The sequence below is a fragment of the Cydia pomonella genome, chromosome 18 (assembly GCF_033807575.1).
Source record: "Cydia pomonella isolate Wapato2018A chromosome 18, ilCydPomo1, whole genome shotgun sequence".
In the NCBI taxonomy this organism is placed as follows: Eukaryota; Metazoa; Arthropoda; class Insecta; order Lepidoptera; family Tortricidae; genus Cydia; species Cydia pomonella.
In genome coordinates this window covers 17,349,009-17,362,351 of record NC_084720.1, presented here as the reverse complement: position 1 = coordinate 17,362,351, position 13,343 = coordinate 17,349,009, and the positions used below count along the sequence as shown (strand labels likewise).

Sequence of the window (13,343 nt, the reverse complement as noted above, 5' to 3'; positions counted from 1 at the left end):
TTTTGGCGAAAATTGTATTGCCGAATTTCACTTGGCAACCAACTTTACATAATCCAACCTAACCTAACCCAACCTAGTACGCAATTTTCATTTCCCAAATGGGGTTGGGAAATGAAATGGTTGCAAAATAATTATTTGGTAAAAGTCCAGAGAACCAGTCGACTTTTGACTAGCAAAGTTTTAATCAGAAATATATTTTCAGAGTTATTGAGGTAAAACTTTAAAAGCCACGCAATCGTCGTCGTCTAATTTTCCGTCACATGCGTTCGTATCTTTTATTTCTTTCTAAATTCCTGAATTTCGCCCCTCTTAAGACAAATGCTCGACTGGCGGCGAGACGGGGGCAGCGTTTAATTACATATTTTATTTATCGTCAATAAATAGATATATAATTGCAGATAAACTCACTGCTCGCTTCTAGCTGACCGTCGCCGTTCAGACATCTATCTGCCTCGTGTAAAGTCAAATGAATAACTAGTCTGATTTTACTAATGTTTCCAGCACCTCTGCAAATCCAGCGAGATAGTGAACGAAGAGCACGAAATCGTACAAATGAGCTACTATCAGAACACCCTGTTGGTGTCCAGCTTGTATCGCACGATAGTGTGCGAGAAGCGAGACGGCAAGTGGTCCATCAACCAAATAGGCAAGCGGGAGAGGAAGAGGTAAGCTTTAATCATTTCTGTTACAAAAATAGGATTAAGTATATTCGGTTCGGCCAAATTGCTAGTTTTTAGTCCAATTGAAGCCAAGCTAAAGGCTAAAGAAAGCCCAGAACGCTACTTTCAGCTAAATTGTTAGTGTTTAAATGAATATTATATATTTTCTTCCAGCCTTTGTCAACTCGGCGCGGTGTTCCAATACTCTTACTCCCGAGGCGGCGCGGCCGTCGCGTACTGCGCGCGTCCTGGGTTGAGGCTGTGGCGCGCCGACAGGACCGGGCAAGTGCTGCATACACTTATGTTCAAGGTTAGTTTTGCTAAACCCAATCAAGGAATCGAGGGACTCCTCAAACCGTATACCTGAGCATAGAGATTAGATTGTTGAAGCTGATGAAGACTAGAATCAATATAATTCGTCAGTGAGAAGTGTTTTACGCCTTCGGATAAATTGTGAGCGCGTTTCGCGACATTCTGTGCATTGGTACTGGAAAGTAAGCCTCCACTTGTATATTGGGCGCCTGTGCCCGGCTAAGCCCGACGTTCAGAGCGCGCTTGGAGCGCACATGTATACTGGAAGGTTGGGCCTCGCCTGTATATTTGACGCTAAGGGAGCCTTTCATGCTCAAGAGTTGGCCTTAGCCCATACAGAGCTCACTTGGTGCGCTCCTATATAAAGAGACTTTATTTCTAAAAATTCGTGCGAGGCCTGTACGCCGAGCGAAGACTTAAGCAATAAACCATTCAATAATGAATCCACAGGACGCGATATCCAACCCCCTGACCATCGCCGAGCTCCTCAACCCGTCCTCGCGCAAGCACAACCATGCCGACATGGAGTACAACCTGGGCCCGCTGCATGTATTCAGGGAGCATTACCTCGTGGCGCACAACGAACACTTCCTTTACGTGCTCGACCCCGACACACTGAGGGCTACAGCTGTCGTAGATGACTTGAGAAGGTATTTTTTTTAATCTAGCTTGTTTAGGAGCCTTTGTTATATTCTTATAATGGACATGGTCCTCCATGCCGGCCACATAAGGCCTCTACATATCTAAGAAGGTTAATAACAAATTAAGAACATACAGGATGCTTTATCCAGAAGGCAGTGAAGTATGAGGGATGGGTAAGAGTGCTCTCAGGGCCGCGGAATCTGTTTAGAGATAAGACAAAACCACTTACAAATGTGTTTATGTTCGTCAAATTTCCCCACATGATGACCCCATATCGAAGAAGAGATTGAGTATAAGTAAGTATAGTAAGTAAATATTCTTTATTGGACCACAAAGAAAACAAATTTAAAAAACAGATTTACAATGTAAAGAAAGGTAGCAAGAGGCGGTCTTATCGCTGCAAGCGATTCTTCCATATATTAGTTATGATAGTGAATATGCCATTGGAGCGGATTGTTGCTTTAGTCGAACTCACACAAGCCCAAATGCCCCATGGCGAAAGATAATTTTATTAAGTCTACGTAATATGTGCCTTCCAAATATCAATGAATATACCTTAAAAGTTTAGTTTTTCAGTATATTTGCGTGCTTATTATTAGCTAAGTAAAACTAATTTCTAACACGCTTTTATTAGATCGACCTGTATGTAACTATGTAATGGAATCTAAGGTAACTAACCATCTTCCAAGGATCATAGCGTCATAAAAATTGGCAGCTATTAATATGGTACTGTCGAACTGATCTGATGATGGAGCCGGAAGATATGAACTGGAACTTCATGATGGAACATCGTATCATAGCTGTGTTTGGATTTGTTAGAAAAGTCTTGTAATGAAGTTTGACCAAGATTAGGTTTCAAGGTCCGATGATGAAGCCGGAAGATAGGCACTGGCATTCCATGATGGAATATCGTATCATAGTCGTGTTTGCACTTGTGAGAGAGGTCCCGCAATGGACTTTGAACACGATCAGGTTTCAAGGTTAAAAAGCGTGTTTTTCTAGTGTTTTTTAAACTATTAATTTATTTTAAGTATGTAAAGATGACCATGCATGTAACCACACTTAATGCATATATTTAATTTTAATTTGATTGTAATGAAAATGACCCCGGTGTTCCAGGATCCTGTCAGTGGCGGTGAACAAGGACGAGATCTTCGTGCTAGAGGGAGGCCGCTCGCTCGTGCGTCTCGCTCACGCGCCCGAGCCCGCCGCGCTGGCCGCAGGTCTGTTCGCTAAGAACGCATGACACATGCTATGTAGTTAAATGTACATTGATTGTGTAAGATGGGTAAAGTCTGATCCCGTCATTCATAAAATTTTGCAAGCCTCAATTAGTTTATATATATTTTTCCTTCCTTTCAAGGACGTCGCTAGCTGATGGGCTGGGAGGGGGGGGGGCGGCAGCTGCCCCCTCTGCCCTTGGTTCCTTTCCAATACATGAGTCAAAATAATAGATGAAGGCGTTATTTAGTATTCCTCTAAAATTTGTTATTTAAATGAATGATTTTTCTTTAGCACTGAATGTTCAATTTCTGGATTTGAACAGATTTTTGTGGATTAGGGATCCAATCCACAAAAATCTGTCAATAGAATTTTCTCCTCTTCCCTAACGACGTTCAATTGAGCCTCGTAGCGTAAAAATATATACCACAATTATGCGATTAAAGAGCAACCCCCAAAAATTCTATGCATTTCACATTTTGATAGACCTCCGTCTACACTATAGTAGACGCAAACCAAATTGACGACCGGGGTCGTAAAACTTCTCATTCACACTCGCGTGGTCGTAGGTAGGAAGAGAGAGATAGTGATATGACCTCGGTCGTCAGTTTGGTTTGCGTCTACTATAGCGCCCCTAACGGCGAAATTAAACGCGATAGCGATAGCATGTTTTGGCTGTCGAACTGGGAAGGACTTTTTTCTTAAACTTTACGTCTCTTTTACAATCTTTGATATTCTCTTAATAAGAGGGTGGAATAAAGTCCACTTGTCTTTAAATTTGCTTCACATAGTCCGTCTACGCTAAGTTTGCAGACGTGGTGGACACAGTGATATTGTATGGGAACGCCATACTTGACGAAGGACTTGACATGAAAACTGCGTGGTCGGACTGTACGCATTTTACCTTTGCTCATTGCTTGACTCATCTTTAGTAACTTGGATGTTCGCACAGTAAAGTTTATCAGTTATTATACAATTTAGAGAATTAGACAATATATAGACGGAAAATAATTGTGACGGTTTCAGACATAAGGTACCGCAATGCAATTTGTCGATAAGGTCGATTTTAAATTGAATATGTATGATAGTAAAGCTTAATTAATTTCTGGCAATATTTACCTTTTTGCATGAAAACAACACAATTTAATAACAGCTGAGAAACTTTAGTATGGGAACTGCCTCGTATTTTTTTTATAAATATCATACCTTAATATTTTTATGCCAGATGCTTCTTATCAGGGATGTTACGAATGTCGGATTCTTCACATTCATGAATGCGAATGTCCGAATATAAATGCGAATACTAATGTAAGGGAATATGTAGTTGTTATTATCATTTCTAATTAGGGAAAAATCTGTTAGTACAAAAAACATAAACTTAGAATGGTTATAAAGTGTTGAAACATGCTGTCTACTGGTCAAAATGCATTACTTGAAAACAATTTGCGCGCACTGCCCATACGCGAGTCGACGAGACAGGACACGACCTGCACATTCGCATTCGCGAAGCATTCGCTTCATTTGATGCGAATGTCAATGTAAATGTTTTCAATGATGCGAATATTCGTATATACGAATGCAAATATTCGTAACATGCCTACTTCTTATGTAGTTAGATTTTTTATTTTCTTGAATAAAGTCAAGTGTAAGATATAGGCGATATAGCTAATATGAGCATATTAGCATATGTCGTCTACTGTATTAAAATTACTCTTAACTCTGTGCTTTCTAGTTAGTATTGAGACTTTAAAATAAGTATTCTGACTTGCACAAGTTTTTATTCCACACTTAATTAGTAAAACTAATATACTTAAGGGTTACTTAATTTTTAAACAATTATTATAGTTAGTTTTTTTAGCATTACAAAGAAGGTAAGCGATTTTAACGCGTCTTTTTATTGAAAAACACTTTTGAAAAATAAGTTACGGCAAATATATAACAATTACACGATAATTTACATTCTATTACTTTCATAATTAATAGTTACTGATTTTTAAACAGCGTTTTTCAATAAACAGACACGTCAAGATTGTTTGCCTTTTTTTAATGAATGAACTGTAGGGGGCAGCACTTGCTGCACACCACACATTTACACTTGTAAATAACAAGTTAAAGTTTTCTATTTAGGCCACAAGATGGCAGACTCGCAACACGCACGGCCCCTTTTAGAGTCAGACCAAGCTAAGTTGGCAGCATATTTGATAGTCCAGACAGTGCCAGAGTAACTTGAAACGTCAAACGTCTATGAAATTATGACGTTCACTTAACACTTGCACAGGCCGGGCTATCAAAATCGCTGCCAACTTAGCTTGGTCGGACTCTAGTCAATTTTTAACCCTTTGACCGCCACGACCATTTGGAATAAGGCGTCATCCATTAATTAGGTCACACTTTGTCACATTTGGCAAACCCCCCTCCCCCTGCGATGTCACATGTTTAGCAATTTTGTTTTCAACGAAATCGGTGATTCGAATGGTATCATTATTTTAATGAAAAAATATTCTTGATAAAAGAAAATATTAAACATTGTATAACACCCAACCCAATTAGGAAAATAAAATACACGAATAAAAACGATTATCATTCCAAAAACTTGTTATTTAACTGTATAGCGATAAAAAAAATATAATTCCATTTTATTTTAATTTTGTGACTCCCCCCTCCCCCGTGTCATGTCACATTCTTGGCCCCCTCCCTCCCCCTAAACGTGTGACGTAATTAATGGATGACCTCTAACACTAGTAAACTTTATTAGAATATATTTTTGTTATTTTCATATGTAGTCGACTATGGTGGTGAAATGGTTAAGAATCATCAGTCAATCTGTAACTAGAAGTAACCAAGGTGTTGTTCATTAAACGTGTATCCGTCCTTTGAGTTATAAAAGTTGTGGACCAAGGGTAACGACGTGCCTTCCAACAATATATGTATTTTAAGAACTGACGTCCCGTTTCAAAATGAGTGGTAACAAATCTAATCATATAAATAGATGTAAAAAATAAGCTGATAATCATAGACCAATAACACTAAGTATGTTTATACGAGGAGGCCGCTTCGAACTTATTTTATGTCAGTTCGATCTCATTATGACGTCACTCGGCCGTACTTGTATTGGTGCGAGCGAGATGCGCTGTCATTAATAAAAGTTCGGATCTCTAGGCCTGAAATAGGAGTAAATAAAAGTGGCTTTCCATCGGGAAAAGGTCCTTATGTTTCATGTGCATAAGGAAGGAAACGTCTTTATGCACATGGAACAAAAGGACTCTTCTTTCATGGAAAGCCACAAATTATATGATTAATATTGAAATGTTTGTACTTAATCACAATGTGCCTTATACTTACAACGAATTTAGACAGATATTAAGTAAATGTGACGTTTTTAATCAAAAGGTATCACGGTTCCGTTTGTTGATAAGGTCAGTTTTAAATTAAATCTTTATGGCAGTAATGCTTTATTGACTTCTGACAATAATAACCCTTTTGCATGAAAATGGAACAAATACTTAAAGTTACAGTTCGTGTCATCCACGATGACACGCAGATTTGCCAAATCTAACCATTAATTACATGACAATACGTTTCAAGGCACGCGTCTTCGTGAATGACACGATCAATTGTGTGCCATTTTATTGTTTTTTTTTCTTGGGCACAAGTTTATTTTACTGCTGTTATGAAGGCGCAGTTTATAGAGGACTTGAATATTTAGTTTAGTCAAAAGTTACCTGTTAATGAAACGGTTAGTTTCATACGTTTCACTTAGTTATATTTGGGTTTATGTTTTATGTTATTTTTATGGATACACCGTTTTTTTAGATAAGAAAATTTTAACCTCAAAATTTGTGTTAACTTTTTTCTCCATACTTAATTAAATTTGAGTAACTATGCAGTGAATTAGTCTCGTTTACATATTATTGTACCGCAGTATTAGATATCATAGGAACCCTAGCATTTCGCAAGAAAAAGTTAATTACCCCTATTTTTAAGGTTAGAAAAATTCTAATGTTAAAAAAAAAACGTAGAGAATTGAGTTAAAATCTCTTGAAGACGATTAAACATTCCAAATGTATCCTAAAAGGGTTCAACCATATTGAATTTAACGCAGCGTAAACTGGTGACTCTAATTTGAGTTTGTTTTTCTACATATATTTTACTGTGAAAAGTCGCGGGGATAGAATTATGCTTCGAAGCAAGTTGTAATTTAAATATTAACCTTTTGATCGCTTTATGTCATAAACACAAATATCACTCACACGCCAAGCTCCCGGGCGCAAGCGAGCTAATGTAAACCTTACTTGAAAGTGTGAAGGTTACTTTGACAGCGTACGTCATGACACCTATAGTTGTCCTTGGCGCTGTGGGCACGACTAATAACCACGCCTTTAGGGGTTCTTGGCGTTCAAAGGGTTAATACCACTGAAGTTGATCTTCCAACCGAAATAGAATAAAAATATGTAATAGTTACAATACTCGTGTAATGGCAAAATAAACCGTATGTCACAGAACATAAGACACTACTTGCGTAAATAAGTATTTTAATTAAGTTTGTACTGTGTTCTAACAAGTGTAGTGATTTATTAAAAGTTGTTATATCAGGTTGTTACTAACTGCGATAATGTTATACTTAGTTTTATGACTATTATTATTGTGTATCATCTCATCTGTATAAGCGTGGTATTACTTCTGTCCAATGTGCATTTGATCAAAGAAATTCAATGACTCAAATATTACGAATAACATTTGATTCAAAATAGTATAAAAACTTGAACCAAGATATTGGATAAGTAGAATGGGAAATCTGTCTGCTTTGCCTTAAGCTTGACTGGTCGAGAATGTCTTTTGGCATGAGGTGCGCCTTTTGTACGATAAATTTTCTTTTATGCAATAAAGTTTAAATATATAAATAAAAAATGGGCCTCCTTGAAACAAATTTGTTCAAATATTTAATGTAGAAATTGGATAGATGGAATACCGCCCTAAGAGTGAGTGAGTAGTGCCTTAACGGATACCAAATAAGGACCAATGTATTTTAGTTTAAATATACCCAGGAGATTTATATATAGAATTATAGATATAATGACTTCCCTTAAGTGCTAAAAATATTAATTAAAAATAAGTGTTATTGGAGCATTCCACGGGCTGTCCCGTACGGACGCATTTTATTTCCTGTGTTGCGACTTTTTTGCGGCGTTTAAAGCAGGCGATTACTTCTGTGCATATTTTTGACCATTACTCACAGAAAAGGAAACTCTTGTACCTGCACATCTTCAGAAAATTCGCGTTTGTACGCGACAACGGTAGACAATTTCATGGAATGCTCCTATTTGCTGTAAAAAATAACGAAGGATCATATGCAGTTGATGCCATAAGTTTGATCATCGTCAAAATTTCTTGAGTATATGCCATCGTAAGGCTGTATGCCTTGGCCATACTCCGAGCTAGCTAACATAATTATATGTGGCGTTCCATGCCTAAAGGGTCTTCTCTGATGGAAAGCCACATAGTTCTTGCACTTCTTAAACTACTTAGCGATTTCTCATATAACGAATAAGATGCATAATTTAATGTCTAATATTTTATGTTAAGTAATAGACAACTTGGCGCTACGGTATTTCTAAGTAAATTCTTGCGCTTCCCATATGTACTTACTTTTATATTATATTGGCATTTGTGAATCTTGTGATATTTAATTCGTTAATTTTGTTCTTTATATTTAAATGTATTTCAAGTGTTCCAAAGCACGAGTCGTATTATCCAGTTTTTTGTATCATTCAAATGTCTGTATTCCTATATTGCCCGAAAAGTATTCGTTATGTAAAGTACCTGTAAACTTAAAATTACTTACCTTCTGTATTTCATTTTGTATTTTCATTTGACTATGTAAGAATAATCACGTGTATTTTTATTTGACAGTTCATTATTTTGCATGACGATATTCTGTTTCAAAATGATCATAATATTGATATGTTTTATTGATATTTTGATTACTGTTTATTGGCATCGTAATTTAAGCAGTTAATATTATATACTGTGTATTTTTCACTAGTTTTTGAGTCATTGAAGGTTGGTCTTAAATTTACGCTAAAGAATAGACGCTTTCCATATAGATTTTCGTACATTGACCCGCGTATTGACATCTCTATTGCACTCGCATAATTATATTGCTGTCCCGCTCGCACAGTGGCATTGACGTGCCGATTTTTAACACAATACGAAGTTCTTCGTGTATAGCGTGTAATCAGAACTTAGGCTTGTAGCTCCCAAGTTTGGGCATAGAGAAATCAAGTCAGCTTAGAGTGTTCACTTCATACATCATTTTCCTTATTTAATAATAATAATTTGTATACTAGTCAAAACATTGTTATGCCAGGATTGCCAGGTGCCCGGACGTTGCAAGAACCCAGTCTCATTGTCCTCCCAAACTTCAATCCATAGACCGTTATACTGTTCACTTTTACTACAATAGTCCCAATGCCTGTTGCGACCGGTTCATGGGTGTCTATTGTTGCGCCTGTGAACGGGTTCCAGCAGGCGTTCTACATGACATTAAAGCTCTCCAAGGGACCTCTGCGTGTTGGATCTATATCAAAATACTGGGATTTATAGGCCCGTGAAATCCAAGGAGATACAAATAATAAGTCGTTTAAAAAGTACGGTGTAACGTATTACTAATAAGTACAAAACTCGTTTAAAACGGAATACTTATTAAGCTTAAATCGTGTAACAAATAAGTTTTTGCAAAAGGCGTTTAAAACTTTTCATAAATGGGTTTTTATTTATATATGGAGCACTCTAAGCTTATTTATTTCTCTATGGTTTGGATATGTCCACGGGAGAGACGTGTTTTTTTATGTATGTTCGGGTACCAATACAATTTGTAATAGTTACAAAACTAGTGAATAATACATCCATTTAATGTTGTATTAGTGCGTGTCTCAGCATGGCCATTGTACTTATATATGAATATATTTTATTTTAAAAAGCATGTTTTTTTTTATTTACCTTTCCTTTCGCTTCGATATTCGTATATTAGAGCAATGGTTACGCTTGCTTGCTTATAGCAAAGATTTTTTTTTTCACTTTATTTGGGTAAACAAGCTACTACAAGTAATACTTACAAAACGAATTACTATTTAAGATTCGCTGATAAAGCAGAGACGCTTTCCATATAGATATTTGTTCATTAACCCGCTTGTTGCTATCTTTATTGCATGCGCATAGTTATATTCATTTTTTTTATTGAAACTATTTCGGCAGTATCAAGGTCTTACGGCCGGTACAGACGGACTGCAACTCGACTGCAACTTGTATGGGAACTGCACGTCGACGTTGCAGTTGGAGTGGAGTCGGCATGCAGTTCCCATACAAGTTGCAGTCGAGTTGCAGTCCGCCTGTACCGGCCCTTAGGAGCTTTAAATGCAACTAAAATTGTACGGTTAGTACAAGACAGTGTACGGTAAAGCGATACCTGAACTTTACAAGTAGCACGTGGCACCGGCTGTTGACTCCAAAATGGTGGTAAAACGCGTTTCAAGATTAATTAATTAATTGTCCATTCATTGCACCCTACCACATTAGTTTACTGTATAATAAGCTACCGATATTACATTTTAAACAATATTAATGAGCAAAAATTGAATTAATCACGAGGCGTGACTATCAAGATGGCGCTCGAACCGGAGCCGCATTATATTGCTGTCAAGTTCGCACAGTGACATTAACAACAGGCATCATGGGCCGGACAGCAATATAATTATGTGCGTGTAATAGAGATAGCAACACAAATTCTATATGGAAAGCGTCTCTATTTTAGCAGAAGTCCGTGTTTTGCATTTAACACCTGATGTCCGTATGGGGCTGTAAGGCTCCGTACTTTGTGCGATAACCTTGGTTGTTAAAAGTTAACTAGGGGATACGAGTTTATATTTCTTGACGGCCGGTCTGGCCTAGTGGGTAGTGACCCTGCCTCTGAAGCCGATGGTCCCGGGTTCAAATCCTGGTAAGGGCATTTATTCGTGTGATGAGCACTGATATTTGTTCCTGAGTCATAGGTGTTTTATATGTATTTAAGTATGTATATATTACTCGTATATGTATGGTTGTCTTAGTACCCACAACACAAGCCTTATTGAGCTTACTGTGGGATTTAGTCAATTTGTGTAATAATGCCCTGTAATATTTATTTCTTTATTATTTATTTTATTTCTTTTACCATCAACAATTCTGCTTGTAGACAAGTAGATTATGACGTAAGGTCTGTGCCTATGGATAACGATTTTAACCTTTTAAACGCCACGCCTATCGTACGCGGCGTGTAATCGTGAACCTTGTCGGTATATATGCATGAAGGTTGATATTGGGCTGTCACCGCGCGCGTCATATGACGTCTTTGGTGGTCAAAAGGTTAAGAGGGAAATATAGCACGTGGTCATCCATTACAAAAGGAGAAAACGGTTTTCCACTTCTAAACATTTTCCATCTCCATGATTTTGAGTATGTTACTGGCGCAATGAAAAATTACGTATTCCTTTTCTTTTAATTTGCAAAACAAAATTTTTTTTTTTTTTTAAATCGAAACCTATAAACCTTGAATATATAGTGCTTAAGCGATCGACATCATAATCAAAGTGATTTGTTAAGATTTAGTTAGTAGAAAACGTTTTCTCCCGAAATGGAATTTCATGGAAAAATTACCGTTAATTCGTTAGATTCAAAAAGCTATTCCTCCCTCTTAATTGACTGGATAACTATTAAATTGAAAAAAAAAATTAAAATGAGCGTAGGGGACGCATTATGCTCAAAATGCTTTACATCATTTTGGAAAGCTGATAGGTACTCTTCAAACAGCAAGATTTATTTTTATCAAACATAGCTAAGAACCACCGCAAGTAAACTAGCTTTTACGTTAAAAACCGCATCGAAATCGGTCCATCCGATTGAGAGCTACGATTCCACAGACAGAGAGACATTGGCGTCACACATATAACACCCCTTTTTTCGGGTCGGGGGTCAAAAATCAGTTTGAATGGGAATTTAGCAAGATGGTGTATTCCCATCTGTCCCCGCCGGGCACAGTTGGGAACACACCATACGGGACCTAAGATTCACAGGTTAAGGAAGGTAAATCATAGGCAAAGGAATTTTCAAAAGCGTAAAGTAGAAAACGGAGATGGCGGGATGACCTAGACACCTTCCTCAAAAACTGGCTGGAAGAGGCGTTATATCAGGAGTTGTGGACATCAAGGGAAGAGGCCTTCGCCGAGCAGTGGGACACAAAACAGGCTAGGGAAAAAAGTGCAAAGTATCTAATAATCGGGCCAAAAATGAAGAAAGTCAATTTCGGCCATTTTAATAACAAAACTTCCGGGAGAGTGAGACATTCATATCACGTTAAATATATTAAAACGGGTCACTCCCGTTGTTTGTCGTGGGTCAGGGGGGTCACCGGTCCGCCAACGCGAGCACCTGATGATATTTCTCGTTACGGAGTGTAACATGTCGACCGAGTTTCAACTTAAAATACGTGAGTAACCCGTTTAATATATTTAAGATGGCGGCCATTTTTCACCACTCAGATTCATGATGAGAGGCCTCGCTAATCTATGTATATCGATTTTCAATAGGAATGGCCCAGAAATGACAAAATCAAGATCTGATCTGATCTGTAATAAGCGCTCGTGCGTATAGTTAGCATCAATAGTAGCACATGAAAGAACGCGTCAAAAGTATCTGAATTGAATTGCTATATATACTACTATACTACTCAACGCAGTGCGTGGCAGCCATTGATAGATACGTAATGACGAACCTCGGCATGTGCTTCTAGCGGGAACCTAATAATTCCCCCACCAAATTTCAACAGATGTGTAATTTATTGTTATGTATTTATCTATAGGTATATTGTCGCCTAGTACCCATAGTACAATCTTTGCTTATAAGTTTGGGGCTAAGTTGATCTGTGTAAGATTGTCCACAAATATGTATTATTTATTTATTTATTTTCTGTCTACCATCGTTCACACTGTTAATACATTCACTGTCAGCGGCCCGCTACACGGGTTCTCTGTTCGTAGGTGCTTTTCGTTACAAAGCGGAAAAAACGCGTTATCGGTTACAAGCGTGCAGTGAGTGCGTTAACTGACAAGAAGTCAAACTTATTGCTAAGATATCGATGATCAGTTAAGTGTGTTCCTGTAAGTAATTAGCTGTGGAAACATGTTTTTTTATAAATTCGATATGTTTTTAATGAGATTGATTTAAAGAAGAATAATGAACGCCTTTTCCAACAGACGATTCAATCAACCTGATGACGAAATCGTTGACCAATTCGATCCAGCAAGTCGTGAACACAGTGCGGGACGTGACCCTCGACCAGACGGCGTTTATCACCAGCGTGTTGGAGGCGCCTAACTGGCTGACTAAGGTAAGGTACATTAATGAATGTCTTGTCATTGTCACTAGTGACCTAGTAGGGAAAAGAGTTCCATTGGGCAGGTGATGACAGGTTGGTAT

The 13,343-nt window shown here is 37.7% G+C and overlaps 1 protein-coding gene across 1 annotated transcript in view; it reads left to right on the top strand.

The window, feature by feature from the left end:
- Positions 1-13,343, top strand: part of LOC133527453 (WD repeat-containing protein CG11141) — a 38,959-nt gene that overhangs the window by 15,755 nt on the left and 9,861 nt on the right. The window contains exons 4-8 of the mRNA XM_061864469.1: positions 502-665; positions 834-969; positions 1,422-1,621; positions 2,733-2,836; positions 13,121-13,254. Coding sequence (XP_061720453.1) covers positions 502-665; positions 834-969; positions 1,422-1,621; positions 2,733-2,836; positions 13,121-13,254 — 738 coding nt within the window. The remainder of the gene's footprint in view (positions 1-501; positions 666-833; positions 970-1,421; positions 1,622-2,732; positions 2,837-13,120; positions 13,255-13,343) is intronic.